Below are 22,930 nucleotides of genomic sequence, written 5' to 3'. Positions count from 1 at the left end.
TTATTTCACTTAGCATAATGATCTCCAGTTCTATCCATGCTGTTGCAAATGGTTAGAATTCCTTCTTTTTTACAGCAGCATAGTATTCCATTGTGTAGATGTACCACAGGTTTTTAATCCACTCATCTGCTGATGGGCACTTAGGCTGTTTCCAAATCTTAGCTATGGTAAATTGTGCTGCTATGAACATAGTGGTGCATATATCCTTTCAGATTGGTGTTTCTAGTTTCTTGGGATAGGTGCAGGCACTATGGAGAACAGTATGGAGATTCCTCAAAAAACTAAAAATGGAATTTCCATTTGATGCATTTCAATATAAATTGAAACAGCCATATACTTCTTCCTAATTACTTTAAGATGCATATGATAACTACAATTGTATGGTTGTTCTTTTTTAATATAAATTTCATATTAAATGAGATGCACAAATCCTAAGGGTACATTTGCTTGATTTTGACAAACACTTGTGTAACCAAATTTTTACCAAGTTATAATCCCATAAATTTCCCTTATGTCCTTTTCTAGGTCCCCACCCCAACATCGACACTGACAACTATATTATAATGACTTTTATCATATAAATTAATTCTACCTCTTCTAGCACTCCATATGGAGTCATACAGTATGTATTTTCTTTGCAAGGATTTTTTTTCACACAGAATATTGTTTTTGAGATCCATTCATGTTATTGTGTTTATCAGTAGTTCTTTATTTTTATTATTATGTCTTTTATTTATAAATATACTGATGTTTATTCATTCTATGTTGATGGCCACAGGACTGTGTTGTTTTTTACTATTATGAGTAAAGCTGTTAAGACTAATCTTTTAAAAGTATTTTTATGGATATGTGCTTTCATTTTGCTTGGGCAAATTTCTGAGAGTAGAATTATTGAATCATAAGATAGGTGTATGTTAGTTGTATAAGAAACTACTGGAGTTTTTTTCAAAATGTTGTACCATTTTAAACTCACACCAATATTGTATGCAAGTTTCAGTTGTTGCACATTCTCTCCAACATTTGATGTTATAATTCTTTTCATTTTTGAATTTTGGTGGGTGTGTTGGTAATATATTTTGGTTTAGCTTGCTTTTCCCTAATGACTAAAGATGTTGAGCTCTTTTAAATATACTGATTGATAATATGCAGATTCAAATATATTTCCCTTTTTAAAATATGAGTTGTTTTCTATGTATTAACCTGTAAGATATTTTTATATATCTTTCATACTGGTCTTTTGTCATATTAGTTTATGAGTATTTTATCCCTATCTGGCTTGCCTATTCATTTTCTTTTTTGGAAAAATTTTAGAAGAGTTTATTGAGCCAATCTGATGATATACTCCAGAGAATAAGCTCTCAAATGTTCCTGCCTATTCATTTTCCTACTAGTATACTAGAAGCCCATTCCACAAAGATTCCCGCAATAAGCCTTCCTTCCCCTGGCTGCTGCCACTGGTTTTCCTCTAGCACCCGGGACCCAGGCCTTTGGTCTGGCTTGGCTTCTCCCCTCCAGCCTCAGCGAGGCTTTGCTTCTTGGCCGCAGCGAGGCTTGCAAGCCTCTTCAGTCTTCAGTCTTCAGTCTTCAATCAGGTTGGAGCCTTCAGTCTTTGCTCTGCACCTGCGTATGCAAATTAACCGCCATCTTTGTTGGGTTAATTTGCATAGTGACTCTGATTGGCTGGTGAGCGTAGCAGAATGACACCAATTTGCATGTTTCTCTTTTATTAGTGTAGATTTTGATAATCAAAATAATTATTTTACTGATGTTTCATTTATCAGTTTTTCTTATATGGTAATTATTTACTATGTATTATCTAGGAAAACTTTCCCTGTCTCAAAGTTGCAAGGATATTATATATTTCAGTTTGTAAGTTTTATAGTTTTAACTTTATGTTTTGATTATCAACCATCTCAAATAATTTTTATTCAGTATCATTTGCTTAAAAGAACTCCCTCCCAATTAGAGTACTTTAGTATCAATGTCAAAGATCAAATGACTATATATGAGTTGGGTCTATTTCTGTGCTGTCAATTCTACTTAACTATTTTATTTTCCTTAAGTCAATATCAACATTTATATTACAATGGCTTTACAGTAAGACTGAATGCCAGGTAATGTAAGTCCTCCATTTGGTTCTTCTTCTTTTTTTAAATTTCTTTGGATATACTAGGTCCTTTGCTTTTAATCTTAGGGTAGTTTAATTTTTTATTTCCATTTTATGTGTAAAATTGACCATCTTTTCATGTGTTTAAAGGACATACTTTTTTTCTGATAAGCTGCTCATGTCCTTTGCTCATTTCTCTATTGGTTTCTTATACCTTCTTGATTTTGATCCACCTAATTATGTATAGGAATAGAATTGGCTTAGCTGTTGTGGCAATTGTTTATTCCTTTCTGGTTTACAAGGAATTGGACTCTACTGGCTAATATTTTGGCTCCCAGAGAATAATCTGTACAGCTTAATGCTTCTGAAACATTTTGGATTGATTCCCATTAAAACAATAAGACAACATCACCCAACTTAACCATGGTAGATTCTGCCCTCCAAAGCCTCAAACTACCTCAGTACAAATTATCCTTAGATAAGATCTCTGTCTGCTAGCAAACAATTCAGGTTAGCTATAAATGATAAGATTCAAAGTTATAGGTAATCTTTCCCACCAATTACTTCCCCCCAGCTTAGACCTGTGACCATAAAAATTATAAATTGAGACATTCCAATCAATAAGCTCTGTAGCAAACAGTCTCTATGAAAATTACTCATCCACTGTATTTTGTTTATAAAAATGTCCTTGAGACAGGGGTTGGGAAGAAATAGGTTGAGGCCTATTTTAAACAACTTCTTAACAGCATTTGACTGATCTTGGAAAAGAAGTATAGGACCCTCATATCCTAATAGGAACCATTCTCAAATATTAAACCCCAGTATAATTCCTAAGGTTCTAGAAGAAAAAAGAATTTGGCATTTTCTGCCATGTATTGCCTTCATCCTCAAACATTTATTATATTCCTATTCTGTGCCAGGTACTACTTGAATCACTAGAAACACAAAGGCATAGACTCTGCTCTCAAATCTGAGACTGCTTTCTATTGTAATAAAATTGAAATGGCATTACTATGAGAGTGGTTACTTAAATAATAACTTTTATGAATATGTATCACTAATGTTTTAGATCAATATACAACAGCCAAACCTCATCAAGCAGATAATAATAAAAGTTCACCTACCAGGCACACGTTATACCAGTGGCTGGCTATTAGAACTTAGTAACTAAACTATAGGAGAGATTTAGGCACGACTTTTAAAGTGACATAGTGATCAATAATTAATTAATTAGACTAATTCCCATAAAGAAAGAACTACATGAGAAAGACAATGTGCTTAAGATGAAACATTAGAATCAGATTAAACATAAAAGAACAAATATGACTTTGGAAGAATTCCGTTTGTTTTATTTTTAAATTAAATTTATTGAGGTGACATTGGTTGACATGATCATATATGTTTCAGGTGTGGATTTCTATATCACACTGTGTGCCCACACCCCAAATTCAAATATTCTCCTATCAGCATATATTAAGACTCTCTTCTCCCCCCACCCCCTTCCCTCTAGAAACCACCACACTGCTGTTTGTGTTCACAAGTTTCAGTTTTATATCCCACATGTGAGTGAAATCACATGGTTCTTAGCTTTTCCAGATGGACTTATTTCACTTAGCATAATATTCTCAAGGTCCATCCATGTTGTTGCAAATGGCAGTATTTCATTCTTTTTATGGCTGAGTAGTACTCCATTGTGTATATGTACCACATCTTCTTTATCCGGTCCTCTGTCACAGGACACTGGTTGTTTCCATGTGTTGGCCTCCATGATTAATGCTGCAATGAACATATGGGGTGCTTATATCTTTGCAAATACATAATGTTGAGGGTTTTTATTTGTATACTAGGGGCCTGGTGCACAAAATTTGTGCATGGGAGGGTGTCCCTCAGCCCAGCCTGAACCCTCTCCAACCTGGGGTCCAGTGGGATCCGGCCTAAATGGGAAGTTGGACATCCCTCTCACAATCCAGGACTGCTGGCTACCAACCACTCGCCTGCCTGCCTGCCTGATCACCCCCTGACTATTCCCCTGCCAGCCTGATCAATGCCTAATTGGTCCCCTGCCTGCCCAATTGCCCCTAACTGCCCTCCTCTGCCAGCCTGGTAACTCCTAACAACCCTCCCCTGCTGGCTTGGTCGCCCACAACTGCCATCCCCTGCTGGCCATCATGTGTCGACATGGGGATGGCCTTCTTTGACCACATGGGGCAGCCATCTTGTGTGTTGGAGTGATGGTCAATTTGCATATTACCTCTTTATTATATAGGCTACCCAGGAGAGAGATTGCAGGGTCATAAGGTATAGCTCTAGTCTTATTTTTTTGAGGATTCACCAGACTGCTTTCCATAGTGGTTTTACCAGTCTACAGTTTGGTTTATAAATTACTTTTGTTCAGGTCCTCATCTAAGGTGCCTCAGTAGGCTTCATTAAGGAAGTGAAAGTTGAACTGAATCTTTAATGAAGGATGTTCCAGGTAGCCGGAATAATGTACAAAAGTATCATTGTGAAAAATAGAATGATGTGTTTGGAAATATTGAAAGAAATAAAATATACCTTGAAAAATCTATAACATATCTAGAAATCAATAAAAATGTGCCTAATGTATTTGAGGGAATAAATAAAACTCTATAAGAAACATGAAAAAGGGTAAAATTAATTCAATGATAAATTATATGTATGGATAAAAAGGCTCAATGATGTCAACTCTGCCCAAGTTTGTCCATAAATATAATGTATTTTCAATGAAAATTAAAGTAGGAATATTTTGGAAGCACTTGGCATATCAGATTCTAAAACGTAATGATTATCAAACATATAATAAAACATATTACAAAATCATTGTAATTATAACATTGTGAACCAGTGCTGGAACAGACAAGTAGTAAATCAGTATATAATAGAGTTCAGAAACATACTCATGTATACACAGAAACTTGGTCTTTAACAGAAATTGCATTATTATTCAATGGGGAAGGAGTAGATTTTTTAAAAGTTGGTAATTGAGTAAGTGGTCTCTACTAAATAAATCCAAATGCACAATATATAAATAGAAATTAAAGTAGTAAATATTAAAAGAATTTTTTATATTATGAGAAACTGGAAGATCAGAAGAGATAGATCTTTGTGGCACCTTAAGATTATACAATTTTGGCAGCTCTCTTTTTAGAAATATGTTTTTATTGACTTTATTTTTTTAAATGTATTTTATTGATTTTTTTACAGAGAGGAAGGGAGAGGGATAGAGAGTTAGAAACATCTATGAGAGAGAAACATTGATCAGCTGCCTCCTGCACACTCCTTCCTGGGGATGTGACCACCACCAAGGTACATGCCCTTGACCAGAATCGAACCTGGGACTCCTGAGTCTGAAGGCTTATGCTCTATCCACTGAGCCAAACTGGTCAGGGTTTTGTTGACTTTAGAAAGAGATGAAGGGAAAGAGAGAGAAACATCAATGTGAGAGAGAAAAGTTAATCAGTTGCCTCCAGTACACACCCTGAGTGTGGACTGAACCTGCAACTTGGGCATGTGCCCTGACCAGGAATCGAACCTGCGACTTTTTGGTGCATAGGGCAATGCTCAACCAACCCAACCGAGACACGCCAGCCATGGCTCACATCTCTCTTTAGTAAAGGGGATATAAAATTACAGATAGAAAATTGAGATATTGTAATGCCCAATATCAGGTGGCCTTCAATCCAAATAGACTTTTTGTGCTCATTCAACTACCAGGAGCCATACTTGGCATTGCCTTCATGTAGAAGGATACAAGGATAGGATCTACAGTGTTGTAGCAGGGCAATGAAAGGAGTTTCTCTTCAGCATAACTCCTCAACATTAACATTTATAGAACATTCCATCCAACAAGAGCAGAAAACACATTCTTTTTTAATGCACACAGAAAATTCACCATGATAGACCATAATCTGGGCCATTAAACAAACTTTGGCAAATTAAAAGTATTGAAATCATAGAGTAGATTCTCTTACCATTAACAGATTTAGCAAGAAATCAGTAATAGAAAGCTATCTGTAAAAATCTTGACATATTTAGAAAATAACAAAAAAAATTTTAAATAAGTCATTGATCAGAAGGAAAGTATTTTGAATTGAATTAAAATGAAAAAAAAATCAAAATTTGTAGAATGCAGATCAAGAAGTGATTAAAAGAAAATTCATATGTGAAAAAATTATTGGAGAAAAGAATAATCTCAAAAAAAGTATCTAACTTTTTTCCCTTAAGAAATTAGAAAAGAAAAACAAAATAAAGAGGACGAGCAGAAGATAGAGCAAAAAAACTATAAGTACAGATATCAGTGGAATTAAAAACTGAAAAGCAATAGAAAAATTGTATGAGACCAAATGAAGTTCTTTGAAAAGATCAATAAGATGGATACACCTCTATCCAGGCCAATCAAGAAAAAAGAGAAGAGACATATTACCAATCCTATCTAATAAAAGAGAAATATAGTAACTAGCCGTACCTCCACTACCCTTCCCATTGGCCAATCAGGGTGATATGCAAATTAACTGCCAGCCAAGATGGCGGCCGGCAGCCAGGCAGCTGAAAGCAAACATGAGGCTTGCTTGCTTCAGTGATGGAGGACTCCAACGTTCCCCGCCTGCCTTGCCGACCTCTAAGCTTGCAGTTTGAAACATTGTTACAAATATAGAAGCTAAACAAAACCCCAGAAACCTGCTTTCAGCCAGCCGGGATCTCAGAGCTGGAGTTGAAACAGTGTTTCGATTATAGAACCCAAACAAACCAGATACCTGCTTTCAGCAGAGAAGGCCTAAGAGCTGGAGCCAAGCCTTAGAGCCAAAGCTGGCCCAGAATAAAAAAAGAGAGAAAAAGGAGCAGTTGGGAGCTTCAGTCACCCGCCAGCCTGGAAACAGCCCTCAGCCCCTCACCCAGACTGGCCAGGCACCCCAGTGGGGACCCCCACCCTGATCCAGGACACCCTTCAGGGCAAACCAGCTGGCCCCCGCCCGTGCACCAGGCCTCTATCCTATATAGTAAAAGGGTAATATGCCTCCCAGCACCGGCATCAGAGGAGCCATGAGGCCTCCCGGCACCAGGATCAGCATGACAGGGGCAGCACCCAAACCCCCTGATCGCCCTGCGGCTCTGTGTGTGACAGGGGGCGGGGCCACAACCTCCCTATCTGCCCTGCTCTGTTCATGACAGGGGAATGCGCCCCAACCACCTGTTTGGCCCTGCTCTATGTGTGACAGGGTGTGGCACACCAACCCCCTGATTGGCCCTGCTCTGTGGGTGATAGAGGGCGGTGCCCCAATTGCCCCCCACAGTCCCTGCTCTGTGTGTGATGGGGTAGAGCCATACCCTCCCCATCGGCCCTGCCCTGAGTGTGACAGGGTGCGGCGGCCCAACCCCCTGATCCGCCCTGCTCTGTGTGTGACAGGGGGTGGTGCCCCAACTCCCCTATCGGCCCTACTCTGTGAGTGACAGGGGGAGCTCCCCAACCCCCTGATTGGCCCTGCTCTGAGTGTGACAGGGGGGAGCTCCCCAACCCCCTGATGGGCCCTGCTCTGTGCGTGACAGGGTACGGAACCCCAACCCCCCTGATGGGCCCTGCTCTGTGAGTGACAGGGGGTGTCGCCACAACCTCCCTATCGACCCTGCCTTGAGTGTGACAGGGGGCGGTGCCCCAACCCCCCAATCGGCCCTACCCTGAGCGTGACTGGGGGTGGCATCGCAACCTCCCAATCTGCCCTGCTCTGTGCATGACAGGGGAAGGCGCCCCAACTCCCCAATCAGCCCTGCTCTGAGCCCAACCAGGTGCTGCACCTAGGGATTGGGCCTGCCCTCTGCCACCCGGGAGCAGGCCTAAGCCAGCAGGTCGTTATCTCCCAAGGGGTCCCAGACTGCGAGAGGGCACAGGCCGGGCTGAGGGACCCCTCCTCCCCCCGAGTGCACAAATTTTGGTGCACCGGGCCTCTAGTATTAGGAATGAAAGACAGAACATTATTACAGACCTTACAGAAATTAAAGGAGTAACAAGGCAGTATGACAAACAACTGCACACTCATAAATTTGACAACTTAGATGAAGTGGAAGAATTTCTTGAAAAGTACAAATTACTGAAGATCACTGAAGAATAAATAAGAATTCAGATATTTATTAAAGAAATTGAATTTGTAGTTAAAATTATCCCAACAAAGAAAACTGCAGGTTCACTTGGCATCACTGATAATATTCTAGCAAACATTTAAAGAAGCAATAACACCAGTTACACACTATTTCTTTCCCAAAATAGAAGTGAATGGGTTGCTTCCCAATCATTGTATGAGGCCAGCATTACCCTAATATCAAAACCGGGCAAAGGGGAAAAACGCTATAGGCCAATGTCCCTCATGAACATAGATGTAAAAATCCTCAAGAAAATATTAGCAAGGAAAATCCAACAATATACTTTCAAAATTTTATTTTTTACAAAGTTGCAAAGTCAATTTTAATAGTAAAATAAGTATTTTCAATAAAGGGCACTAAATTAGTTGGGCAACTAATATGCAAAATAAAATTATATTTATTTCTTAAAGGTGACGTTGGACCAAACGGACAACCTGGGCCAATGGGACCTCCTGGGCTACCAGGAATAGGTGTTCAGGGACCACCAGGGCCACCAGGGATTCCTGGACCAATAGGCCAACCTGGTAAGATTGAAGTAAATGTATATTTTGTAGTAGCACTGATTGTATAGATGTTTAGCTCTTCAAAATGTGTAACCTATTTAACAGTCTTTCTGAAAGAGATTCAAGAGGTAACATGTCTACTTATATAATTAATTAATCCATGATATTTTCCTCCCTGTTTATTTAAATTTGATCTATTAACTATAATGCTATTTTAAAATTGCATATATTGTCACAGCATATAATTGTTGGGCTAGTTGGAGTCTTGGAATCACAGAGCTAAGGACGTCTAGTGCTGATTTTTCAGACCTGAGTAGCTAGATGTACCATATTAATAGACCTTGTTCTGTGGAACCTCTTTTACATTTCTTAACACATGACTAGAGTTAACACTCTGCTAAAATATTTTTTTGGCATTGTCATTCTTTTTTAATAAAATAAGTTGAATTTTCTTGTCTTGTGCCCATAAATGATCAATCACTTTACAAGTGATAAGCACTCTAAACTATTTTTAAAAAATCCTCAACTGAGGATATGTTTTTATTGATTTTTAGAGAGTGAGGAAGAGAGAGAGATAAACACCAATGTAAGAGAAAAACATCAATAGGCTGCCTCCCATATACGTCCTGAAGGGGGATTAAACCTGCAACCTAGGTATGTGCCCTGACTGAGAATCAAACCCACACACTTTTTGGCATATGGATGATGCTCCAACCAACTGAGCCACCCAGCCAGGGCTAAACTCTTTTTATATAGATATGCAAAAAAGCTTTTGTCAGCTTGTAACCTACTGGAGAAACATTTGTGTGAGAATTTACAATGCATAAGCACTCTAAACTTACTTGAATTTGTGGATTCTGAGCTATCTGGTGATGTGAATTCTTTTTATCTTAATCTAAGTAGGCACAGTCTTGGTTACTCTTGAGCCAAAATTATGTTATTGTAAAACACTGTAATAATTCATAAAATTAAAACAAATATGGAACATTTAATCATTACTTAATTCGTTTGAACACTTCAGATGACAAACACACAGTTCAGATGTACAGATATTGACTTTGAACAAAGGAAATATATTTTCTGACCTTAAATGGCAGTAGTTATTTTGTTAGCTATCATGCTAAAAATCTAGAAATACCAATAACAATATAAAAATCCTGGAAAGTAAAGATTACTTTTGTTTATGTCCAGTTTAAAAATTTTATTTTATGGCACATTGTAACTTTCATATGGCCCCTAACATGTCACTACTCCAACCCCAGCACCAAGGCGGGGCTTGGGGTGGCTGGGTGCTGGCCCCCCTGTGGGCTGTGTATCTGCTACTCTGACCCCAGCAGCCCCAGCGCCTCCGGGGCCATGGGGCTTGGGGTTGCTGGTGCCAGGCCCCCTGCAGGCTGTGTCTCTGCACCTCCAGCCCAGCGGCCCCAGCGGCCCCAGCGCCCCCACAGCTGTGGGGCTTGGAGCTGCTGGGTACCGGGCCTCCTTGAAGGCTTGTGTCTCTGCTCCTCCAATCCCAGCACCAAGGCAGGGCTTGGGGCTGCTGGGTGCTGGCCCCGCTGTGGGCTGTGTCTCTGCTTCTCCATCCCGGTGGCAGTGCTGACCAAGCAGGCCCAGAGGCCCTACACCAGCAGGTTGGGGCAGAACACCTGCGTGGTCACCAGGCTTCGCTCCACCAGGCCCAGGGCCATCAGGCTTCGCTCTGCCACTTGGAGCCTATGTATGCAAATTAACCACCATCTTTGTTAGGTTAATTTGCATACTTTCCTGATTGGCTGGTTAGTGTAGTGAAGGTAGGGTCAATTTACATGTTTGTCTATTATTAGGTAAGATGCTTACGTTTTCATCTTCTAATAGAAAACTTAATGGAAAGTGTTTTGTCATCTCTCCAGAGTAAAATGTTCCCATAATGCTTTTCAGACTTTTATTTTTACTTGTTTTCTGAGATTATTTAATTTTTACTATTTGTCATTCTCTTTTTCAAGGCAAGCTCTACAGTTTAATATGTGTTTATAAATAAAGGACCTGTTGAATATCAGTTCCTCATTTGACAGCAGTTAAATGAAGAAAAAAATGCCAAGGGACAAAAAACAAAGTGCTTTTTCATTCCATGCAGAAATAGAAGTTTTGGATTCTTATTACTTGAGTTGGCCATTAGCTAGGAGATTACTGCTTTAATGAATCTTTCTAGAGGTCACTTAAATATACTCAGTTCCAAGTCCACAATTTGTTATAATGCTTGTCTAGTCTTGGGGAAAAATTACGTAGCTTAATGGCTCAAGTTCATCATGACTAATGTGAATCAAATAAATAAAGATTAATGTCATTTTCATAGATGAAGGAGAGTACATTACAGTTTTTAAATGCTAGTGGCTATAAAACCCTTGGGTTTTGTCGTGTGTGTGTGTGTGTGTGTGTGTGTGTGTAAACTTCTCACAGATAATTCATGTTTTTGAAATTTTCCTTTTTTTCCATTAACTGGTTCCATTTACCTACCAATAAATTTAGAGTACTTATACAGCTCTAATGTACTTGACCTCCATAGATATATCCATATAATTCCAATTATTGTATAAGGAGATTCAGCAGAGCTTTTGAATTTATCTGACTTTCTTCATCCTGATTATACTAGAACTACTATTCATGGCCGTATTCATAGGACAAATCAATGTTGTTAAAAGTACAGCATAGTATTTTTAATACAATAAATAATAACAATTAATAAAGAAATCTTGCCTTGTACATGTAGTCATCCACTAATAATTATTGAGTTCTCCGTTCCTAACCTGTTAAGGTATAAAATCAAATTAATTTTTAAATTCTAACTCACCTGAGAAGCTAAAATTCCAAAATGATTATTCAAAGCAATAAAAGATCAAAGATAAGCATAAGTGTAAAGCTGATCAACTTCAAAGAATATTTATTACTTTTTGTGAATATAAATATTTTATTTTGTCTCTTGGCAAATACCTTTGATTTATAGAATATGCTATATGAATATCTGACCTAATATCTAAAATAAATTTCTTTACCCATTGCTAATATATAATAATAACAAATCACTATCTAATAACTTATATTTGTAAACATTTTTATTCTAATCTTTATATGATTAGCTTTGTTTCCTAACCCAATGAATCTTTTGCAACTTGCTTCTTCTTTGGTTGCTCATCTTCTTTGGTTTCTGCTGAACTTTAACACTCTACCTCTTGAACTTCAGGTCTACTGGATACTGTAGTTTTTTTCTCAAAAACCCTACCTTAAAACAAAAGCTTTAAACATAAATATCAAACAAGATTTCTCCAGATTTAAGTCTTTGGTTTCTTATTATTATTTTGTAGAAATGTTCTCTTGGAACATATTTCAAAGGGCAAATAGATATCTTGAAAACTCAGCTATTCAAATTTTGGGGGGTTATCATATAACAACAAACAATGATCCATATAGTGCTATAATAGTGCTTATTATTAGGTATCTCATCATACTTCACAAATATAATAATATAAAATATCTCTCCCTGTTATAGTATTATACTATAAAATGGCAGCATTAGAACCATCACCAATGTGCAAATTAAAAGGAATTCTCTGATCTTCAAATTGAATTTTATTAGTTTAAGAACATACTGGTATATGACATTAAACAGATCTTAAAATTTCAGCATCTTGATCTCTTGTAAAAATAATTATATATGAATCTCCAACAATAAAATTATATCTTACTGTTAAAGGGACACTTGGAATGGTCACCTGCTCAGCCCTTAGCTTCCAGTCAGTTATGGCATATCCCCATTTAACAGACAAGGACCAACATTGTCAAATGACTAAGTCACATAGCTGATAGGTATTGGAGTGGGAACCCACACCATATTTGTAGTGTAATATTTTTCCTTTAACATATTCTTTTTAACTACCTTGGTGTTTTTCTTTGTTGTTGTTGTTTTTTGGTGTGTTTTTTTTGGGGGGGGGGGGAGTTTGTAGCTCCATCTTCCAGAAAGTTACTAAGACTATATATTTTTTAGTGTCATATACTTTTTGGAAAATTCTGGCTGGAATACTGAGAAACAAAACAACAACAAAATATAAAAATAATTATTAAAACAGCATATACAAAGCCAAAATAAAGTCAAAGGGTGTGTGTAACTGACTTGCTCAGTAATCACTTTTATGGATTATAGAAATACTAGTGGCCCAGTGCATGAAACTTGTGCACATTGAAAGGGGATTGATTAGAGGAAATATTTTAATATTGCTATTTGCCCTTTCTCTATAATAGAAATGTCAGAGATAAAAGAAAATTAGTAAAATGTATATGAAAATCTTCCTCCTGTCAGAGTCTGGAGTGCACCACAGGACCCAGAGTCAAGTCCTGCCCACCCACGTGCACCTCAAAATCGCGCAAGACCCAGACCCAGCCGGCCCCACCCCCACTGGCCTAGATCCAGACCTGGTCGGTCCCACCCCTGTCAAGCCCTGCCAGGCGAGGTCACAGCCTCAGGTCCCCAGGCCTGGCGCCTGGCGGGGGGTGCAGCTTGAGGTCCCCTATCAAGCCCCACCAGACAGGGGGCATGGCCTGAGGTCCCCTGGCCCGGCACCAGGGTGAGGGGCTTGGCCTGAGGTCCCCTGGTCTGGTTCTGGGGGAGGGGGTGCAGCCTGAGGTCCTCCGTTGAGCCCCACTGGGCAAGGTGCATGGTCTGAGGTCCCCTGTCAAGCCCTGCCAGGCAGGGGTGCGGCCTCAGGTCTCCCGGCCTGGCACCAGGGCAGGGAATTTGGCCTCAGGTCCCCTGGCCTGGTGTCATGGTGGGGGGCATGGCCTGAGGTCCCCCATCAAGCCCTACCAGGCGGGCGGTGCACTTTGAGATCCCCTGTCAAGCCCTGCTGGGTTGATGGCGCAGCCTCAGGTCCACTGACCCGGTGCTGGGGCAGGGGGCGTGTCCTGAGGTCCCCCATCAAGCCCTGCTGGGTGGGGGGCACAGCCTGAGGTCCTCCAGCGTGGCACCAGGGCAGGGGGAGTAGTCTGAGATCCCCTGTAAAGCCCTATGGGGGTTTTGGGGTGGCACATCCTCAGGTCCCTGCTGATTGCTTCTTAAGGCTCGTTGCGGGAACTCAGCCTCCACTGTGGGTGCAGCCATCTTTGTGGCAGAGTGATTGTCAATTTGCATATTTCATCTTTATTATATAGGATATCCCAATAATTTATAGTACCTTAGAGCAGTGGTTCTCAACCTTCCTAATGCCGTGACCCTTTAATACAGTTCCTCATATTGCAGTGACCCCCAACCATAAAATTATTTTTGTTGCTACTTCATAATTGTAATTTTGCTACCGTTATGAATTGTAATGTAAATATCTGATATGCAGGATGTATTTTTATTGTTACAAATTGAACATAATTAAAGCATAGTGATTAATCACAAAAATAATATGTAATTATATAAGTGTTTTCCAATGGTCTTAGGCGACCCCTGTGAAAGGGTCGTCCGACCCCCAAAGGGGTTGCGACCCACAGGTTGAGAACCGCTGCCTTAGAGCAATGCAAATCCAAATGCCACTGTTGAACCACAAAGTATTTGTTACCAGCCTACATTGGAATTAGTATTAGAAGAAATTAAAAGTAAGCATTTAGAAACTTACATTGCAATTTGACAGTATAATTCTCTTTATTAAATATAATAACCAAAAGTTAAGCTTGTATTTTTTTGTCTTTTTATTTTATTTTTTAGCAATTTTTTTGTATTTTATAAAAAATGTTAGTCCATGATGGACTAAGAATTAAGAAAAGACTGATCTTTCACCATAAATAATTTGAGAAGTACCTTCTTAGAGAAATATACTTGAAAGTCCTAAAGTTCAATTGTTAGGTCATTTTATATATATGATGTCAAAAATATCTTTTTAACTCACTGCTAGGTTTGTTATACATCAGATTCTATCACTTGTTTGCCAGAAAAATAACTAGATACCTCTCTTAAAATTGCTTTAATAACTTGTTAACATTGGTGTTGTCTTAACTAGGCTTGCATGGAATACCAGGAGAGAAGGGGGATCCAGGGCCTCCTGGGTTTGATGTTCCGGGACCCCCTGGTGAGAGAGGCAGTCCAGGGATCCCTGGACCACCTGGTCCTGTGGGACCCCCAGGATCACCAGGTCTTCCAGGAAAAGCAGGCACCCCTGGATTTCCAGGTAATTTGTTTAAAGTTTTCTCTGGTTTTGGATTCAAGCAATTAACTGATATGACTGTAGTATATTATTCTCTTATACTTTTCTGGATTGACACTGCTCCTTAAGGAAAATGTATTTGATTTCAGGAAACTGACTTCGCTATTTGTATTATATTTTCTCTGTGAGAATTCCAGGTATATATTTCTATGTAACAAATGATACCCAAAATTTAATGGTTTAAATCAACCACTTTATTTTGCTCAAGATTTTGTAGATTAGGAATTATGGGATGCCTTAATGAAGTCATTTACCTCTGCCCCACATGGCACCAGCTGGAGTAGTTGAGGGTGAAGGATTTACTTCCAAGATGGCAATTCTTTGGTATCTGAGTATTCCTTAGCCTCATTACATGGTATCTCATTATCCATAGTGTCTCCTCACATGGCCTGGGCTCCTCACATTATGGTAATGTCAAGGTAGTTACCTTCTTTTCAGGGCTGCTGGTTTTCAAAGAAGAGAATTCCTCAAACCAAAAGTGAGTGTTCAAGAGCCCCAGGTGGAAGCTGCAAGACTTCTTATGATCTCACTTTGGGAGTCATACAATGTCACCTAATTAAGGTCACGTCACAGAGTCAGCCAAAATTCAAGGAGAGAAGGCTACACAATGATGTGTATACTGGGATATGTTTTTTATTTGTGGCTTATCTTTGGAGGTTAGCTACCACATTGAGTCTTTTTATTCATTGCTTTCAACAATAGTGGTCACTAAGGTTACAATAGTTGAAAAGGGGTAAAACTTAGTACTTTCCCTCCAAATCTCAATAGTTTTCCAGTTAATATCTTACAACATATCTTTAATCTTTCTAAGATCAAGGAAAGGTAAAAGTTACTTATTGATATTCTTCGAAGGTACCAAAGGTGAAATGGGTATCATGGGACCTCCAGGCCCACCAGGACCTTTGGGAATTCCTGGCAGGAATGGTGTTCCTGGTTTCAAAGGTAATATTCAGAGTTTTCTGGCATATGCATATAAGAGAGAAGATTAAACATTGCTTTATTTCATTACAGAATATTTTTATTTGACTATTTAAAATGAGCTATAGTTACTTATATTTTGTTTCTATGTGATATGGCATTTAAATAGGTCCTATTTTCAATTTGGTGGAATACTTAGTTTGGATATCATGAATCATGGTAAATAATGACATACAAGAATTAAATTTTCATTTTATTTACTGTCTCTATAGTTATTAGAGAATATCAGAAGAAAGAGGGATTGTCATTTGAGTGTAAAAATGTGTGTGAGCTCAAGTTATTCAAAGACAATAAATAAAGTGCTTAATTGTTTGGGTGGCTGGTGGCCTACCCAACTATGAAACGTATGAAGAATATTTGTGCACATTAATCCTGGATGTATAAATCTGATTTGTTGTATCTTCCCCATACATGTTGATTTTAGGTGATGATGGTTTGCAAGGTCAGCCAGGGCTTCCTGGTCCTATAGGAGAAAAGGGTGGTAAAGGAGAGCCTGGCCTTCCTGGTCCTCCTGGGCCAATGGATCCAGATCTTCTGGGCTCAAAAGGCGAGAAGGGGGAGCCTGGTCTACCAGGTAAATGCATGTATTATTCATTAACACATTTTCAGGTATACCTGAAGTTCAATTTTTGATATCATAAAAAGTGACTTGTAGTCCTGGATTCACCAACAAAAGGTGCATCAATTTTGTAATGAAAATTAATTTTCACTTCATTTTTACTATTTCATTGATCTACTTTTGTTTGAGTATTTTATTTTCAGTTTATCTGTCACAAACAGGAAGGTTTTAAAATAAACTTGGGCAGTCACCTTCAGGTCTTCCAGAACATATTGCAGGGTGTAGTTGAGAGAAAAAGATAGTGAGAATCATTTGGAAAACAGATTGCAGTGTTTAAGAAATTTCCTGGTCCTTTAATTTTTCCCCCCTGAAACCAGATGAGGAAGAGTGGTACATTGTTGTCCTGCAGTATTTTGATATCCATATCATACTTTGTTTTTAAATACAGTTCATTGTTACTTTATCTTGGCAGAATTAACAAGTACTGAACTATGAACAGTCAAACTCTGGCTGGGCGGGGAGGGGGCTGTCACTGAATGTAGATCTAGAGAACAACTGTGTTTATATCGTCATTTTATTAGAACTAATTAAAGTATAAAGTACTATAACATTTATTTTTAAATAAAAATTCTTTTTATAAAAGTATAACATTCATAGCAATGTGTCAGAAAATATGGATACACACAAATTAATAAAATGCTTACAATCCAATCTATATAGAATAGCCTTTCAAACAACATGTAACTTTAAAACAGGCCTGGTTTATTTGCAGCTTGTAGTAAAGTCTGTGGTTCTTTTAATGTTGTAACCATTAATATTGTCAGTCCAGGTGTGCATGTGAGGGTGTGTATGGGTATATGTGTATACAGATGTTATAAATTCCTTATGAGAAAGACTTGGTGGGGGTTTTTCCCTCAAAAATGTATTTAAGGCATTACTGTAATTCTGTGTATAGTCACAGAAGATGCAGGACCACCTAATTTTTTTTTTTATTTCTAAAACTATAGGCCTGATGCAGCAGTGGAGTCCCTTGGCCTGGCTTGTGGAAATCAGGCTGAAACTGGCAGTCTGACATCCCCCAAGGGGTCCCAGATTGCGAGAGGGCACAGGCCAGGCTGAGGGACCCTACCAGTGCACGAATCCATGCACCAGGCCTCTAGTATGCATGTAAGATCTTTGGTTAATCTCTTCCCTCCCTCCCCCCTTCCCTCTGAGATTCATCAGTCTGTTCCATGTTTCTTTGCCTGTGCATTGAGTGTCTGCCCCCTGGTTGTCAGTGTGTGACATGGCTACTGGTCAAACAGTTGAACAGTCTAATGGTCACTTAGGCATATATATATATATATATATATATATATATATATATATATATATATTATTTTACATTGTAAGATGAAGGATTTGGGGCAGATTATTTCTAGGCTATTCCTTATATTCTCCAACTATCTTTAATAACCTTATATTAGAGGCAAGTATAGAGTCTTTACTATTTTACAGAATATCTTGAATTATTCCTTACAATGCTTCTCTTTCATTTTATGCTTTCTGTAAAATAGAGTTAGTAAAGACTCTATACTTGCCTCTAATATAAGGTTATTAAAGATAGTTGGAGAATATAAGGAATAGCCTAGAGATAATCTGCCCCAAATCCTTCATCTTACAATGTAAAATAATTAAGCACAAAGAGAAAAGTAGCTTAATTGAATGCTTTGAATTCATAATGATAACTAAGTAAAAAGGAGAAGCTATTAGTGTGAGTACAGTGCTGTTGGTTCATACTATTTGATTATCACTAGTTCCTGTATTTCTCACAGTTCAGAATCTGAGTAGCTTGCTTTGCCAAATTAATTTAATGAATTAATGATATCAGCCTAACTTGTCTCTCTTATTCTCGTCTTTGGAAGGTATTCCTGGAGTTTCAGGGCCAAAAGGTTACCAGGGTTTGCCTGGAGACCCAGGGCAACCTGGACTGACTGGAAAACCTGGATTACCAGGATCACCAGGTAGGAATAATAGACCACCTTTAGAAATTGGATAGCTGATCCTGAACCCTGAAACATTAATTATGTATTTGTTATGTGTGATGATATTTTGGATATGGTTATGGCAATATCCTTTAATAGCTACTGAGACATGGTGTTCTCCTTTAGCAATAATGTTGCCATTTGGCCCAAGTATCAACAGTCAGGACTTTGTAGGATGTTTTGCTTTGGTATTTCTTTTTGTGGTAGTAGTAGAGTTACACAGAATCAGAAGTATATCAAAGTAAGGTGCTGGGTTTTATTTACATAAATTGCAGCGTAAGTAAATAAAACAATGATCTAGTAGGAGCCTTCAGACAGGGTCAATAATTACGCCATGTTAAACACACAATTTCAAAAAATAGATGCTGATATTTTTTTTTAAGTTTCAAGGGATGAAAATTTTACAACCTACCTTGGTAGTCTGTTACAGTATTAATCACCCTCTTACAGTCAACATAGATTTTTTCTTGTCTCTAATAAAATTCTTTCTTGCTGCTTTTTAAGCCATTTTCTTTTACTTGGTCCCCTAATGAATAAAGAGGATCTGGTCCCGTCTTCGTAAGAACCCTTGAGGTTCATTATTCTGCTTTAGACTCTGCATGACATTGCCTTGATATAGTTGGAAAAGGAAATTATTTCCTTTATATCCTTCACTTCTTCTGCATTCTCATCCCCAAGCTGGAAGCAATTGTGAAAGAATAAAAATCAATGAAAAATTGATCAAGGCAACATTGGAGCTCAAGCACCTAAGCTCTAGGAAGAATGTGTAAGCAGAGCAGCCATGACTGTTGGAGTTGACAGTTCAGAACCTCTCCATCAACACTTATCTATCCTTGGCCTAATGTACTGTGGTTATATCATGACAGATTACCAATTTCCTCTTTTTGCTCTCACATAATCAGAATCTACATGGGAAAGCTACTTCTGAATATTTTAAAAACAGACTCATTATGCTATATTCATCTGTGATAAATAAATACAGTAAAGGGTAGTTATACACATACAACAAATAGGACTTTAGGGTTTTGTAATCGTTTTTGGCAAGAAACAAGGTATCCTGATAAAAGTTTTGCATTTTTAAAATAAATTTGTATTAGGAGACCTCTATTACTGAGATTATATTATAGTATGATCTGAAGGAGATTTCTTGCCTGTTTTATGCTGAGTTAAGTCTTTGAAACTTGATCATGAATTAAGATTCGATCCATCCAATTCCATACTTGAATTTTAATTATGACCCATTCCAGGAAACCAGGAAGCCTCAATATTGATGACTTTTCTTAATTTTACCAATTTGACATTTCTAGGTCCCAAGGGTAACCCTGGTCTCCCTGGGGAGCCAGGACTTACGGGACCACCTGGACTTAAAGGAACCATAGGTGATATGGGATTTCCAGGTGAGTAATGAAATCTCCCAAGTATTTAGATCCACTAATGGAAGACAGCTCACTATCTTTGTTATCAGAAAAGAGATTGGTGTGTATAGAATCAGACTGAGACAATACCTAAGTTAATTAGTGGAAAAACCTGTCTCATTATACAAATATTTGAACTAGGAATTAAGGGACAGAGCTTTAGAAACTTTAAAAGTAAAATTTTCCAAACTTGCACGTTTTTTTTTTCTTTCAGCTGTACCCCTTTCACTTAAACTTCCTATAGAATAGACTTTTATATAATCCTGATTGTAAAACTCATTGTTCTATAGCAGAATTTGCAGAGTTCTTTTAAAAAATCTTTTGTTTGGTTATATGCATGACAGATATGCCACAAATAAAAGGTATTTTGTAAATTATTGCATGTTTTCAACAGGCCCTCAGGGTATAAAAGGGTCCCCTGGTATTCCTGGAGTTCCTGGACAACCTGGCTCCCCAGGATTACCTGGGCAGAAAGGAGAAAAAGGTGATCCTGGTGTTTCAGGCATTGGTATTCCAGGTCTTCCTGGCACAAAGGTAATCCTACTCTAGACATATGCCTGAGCAGATGTGATTTTTCTATAGTACTGTGCTCATTCCTAATTCTTCATTAAATAAACTTTAGACTGGCATAGGCAAGAATTCATTCCTTCTCTTTTTTCTTATTTTATAAGGAGATATGTTTTAGGCTTTTTAGCCAGTCCAAAAAAGGGAGAACACTTCTGATTAATCTTAATTTCTTTGCATGTTTCAGTAATCCTAAGGCATTTTTCTGCCTGCTTGTTTTTATTTACCTTTTTTAGTGATATGGTTATTGGTCTTTGTCCAATTATTATTATTAACAATGTGATGAGACTTAAAAACAAAGTAACTTCTGCTTTTTTGTAACTTAGGCAATTAATAAAAGTGCAGTAGTATTCTTAACTGCATATCTGAGGTACTCCTTCAAAAGCAGTCTGCCATATCCCTCTATTCCCCTAGTCCATGAGAAAATGTGGTGATGTTTCAGAAGTAATCAGATTTAGAACTTGTTTTAGAATCATGGACTCAACAAATATTTAATAACTGCTTAATTCTATGTAAAAAGATAATAACCCTTACTAATTTATAGGAGTACCTTATGCCTAGCAAAGTTGCATCCAATTTCTATAATATATATTGCAAATATTTGCTCCCAGTCAGTTGTCTTATAATATTGTTTAATCATTCAGTCAGACCACAAAGCTAGAGAGTTTTTGAAGATAAATTGTGTCACTCAACTTTCCCAGAATTAGTGAAAATTCCCACTGAGATAAGAATTTATTGAATGATACTTTAAAAATAATTTCTTTTTTAATAGTATACAAAGACTATAATTTACAATATATATGTGTGTGTGTGTTATAGATAGCTTATCATTTTTCAGACTCAATTTTACATTTAAAAATCTCTGATATTGAGGAGTATCTTACAATGGAAAGCACCTCTATAATTAGAAGCATTTTTATAATGTTATCGATACATAAAATGATGTTGCATCTTCCAAATGTATGTATCTTTTATTTACAGATATGAACTCTGGATTTAGCTATCATAACTAAGTAAATCTTACCTAACTTTCCTTATTAGCCATAAATATATTCCACATTGTCTTTCACTATTATATAGTATTTTGTGTGAGTCAACCATACATAATTTAATATTATAAGTACTGAAATTGTTCCCACACTTTCATGATTATAAACATATGTTGCATGTGATATGATTCTTATCCATATCTTACATACATATCATAGTGTTGTTTGGTAAATATTGTCACAGAATAAATTCTGAGTAGGATTGCTGGAACCTAGCATTTAAATGCATTTTTAATATTGATAGTTACTGACAAATTTTTCGGTCATATAGCTTTATAGCTTGATCAATATAATAAATTTTCTATTTCCTCCTCATGTTATAAATATTGAGTTTTATCAGTCTCTAATATTATCAACCTAATGGGTGAAAACTAGTGCATCATTGTTTAAATTTGACTTTTTCTCATTACAAGTGAGATTTCTTATGCTTATATCGTCTCTGCAAATTGTCTGTTCATACTCTGCCTCATTTTGAGGAAGGGATTTGGTTATATATTTCCTAATGATTTGTAGAAGTACTTTATAAATAGCAAAAATGCATCCATTATCTATTATATGTGTTCCAAATAGTTTCTCTCAGTAAGTTTTTGTATTATAGTTTACTATGTATTTCATCATGTAGAAGTTTAAATTTTTACATAGGTAAATTTTATACTCATTAATTATTGAAACAATATTTATTGAGTATGTACAATGTGCCAGGTTTTAGGTGCTGTTTTAGGTGCTGGAGATAGAGCATGAATGAAATGAACTCACTGCCTGCGTGGAACTTACATCTAGTCAATAAACAAAATAAGTAAGTTTATAGTATGTTAGAAGGTATGGCAAAAGTAAAGTGAGGCTTGGGAATAAGAATTGCTGAGAATTGTTACATTTTGAAATTGGGTTTAAGGGAAAGCTTCTTTTTTTTTAAAATATATTTTATTGATTTTTTACAGAGAGGAAGGGAGAGGGATAGAGAGTTAGAGACATCGATGAGAGAGAAACATCGATCAGCTGCCTCCTGCACACTCCCCACTGGGGATGTGCCCGCAACCAAGGTACATGCCCCTGACCGGAATTGAACCAGGGACCCTTGAGTCCGCAGGCCGACGCTCTATCCACTGAGCCAAACCGGTCAGGGCAAGGGAAAGCTTCTTTAATAACAGTTAATCAAGTGACCTCATGCAGTGAAGGAATCATTCAAATACGCTGAGTCAGGAATACAGCTGACATGTTTGAAGAACATAAGTGAGGCTAGTGTGGATTAAGAAGAGTAAGTGAGAGTGGGAGATCAGGTTGGGAACGAGGAGGTAGATTATCTAGGTTCTTGTAGATTATAGCAAGGGCTTTGACTGCTGAGTGAAATGGGAAGAGAGTGGAAGTA

General features: G+C 37.7%; 1 protein-coding gene across 1 annotated transcript in view; it reads left to right on the top strand.

Annotated features, from left to right (window-relative positions):
- The window catches only part of COL4A5 (collagen type IV alpha 5 chain), a 337,925-nt gene that overhangs the window by 245,289 nt on the left and 69,706 nt on the right, over window positions 1–22,930 (top strand). The window contains exons 30-36 of the mRNA XM_059680111.1: window positions 8,668–8,781; window positions 14,772–14,939; window positions 15,828–15,917; window positions 16,378–16,527; window positions 18,417–18,515; window positions 19,844–19,933; window positions 20,346–20,485. Of these exons, the coding sequence (XP_059536094.1) occupies window positions 8,668–8,781; window positions 14,772–14,939; window positions 15,828–15,917; window positions 16,378–16,527; window positions 18,417–18,515; window positions 19,844–19,933; window positions 20,346–20,485 (851 nt within the window). The remainder of the gene's footprint in view (window positions 1–8,667; window positions 8,782–14,771; window positions 14,940–15,827; window positions 15,918–16,377; window positions 16,528–18,416; window positions 18,516–19,843; window positions 19,934–20,345; window positions 20,486–22,930) is intronic.

Source organism: Myotis daubentonii, chromosome X (assembly GCF_963259705.1).
Source record: "Myotis daubentonii chromosome X, mMyoDau2.1, whole genome shotgun sequence".
In the NCBI taxonomy this organism is placed as follows: domain Eukaryota; kingdom Metazoa; phylum Chordata; class Mammalia; order Chiroptera; family Vespertilionidae; genus Myotis; species Myotis daubentonii.
Note: the sequence above shows the minus strand (reverse complement) of the source record. Positions and strands in the feature narration are given on the sequence as shown.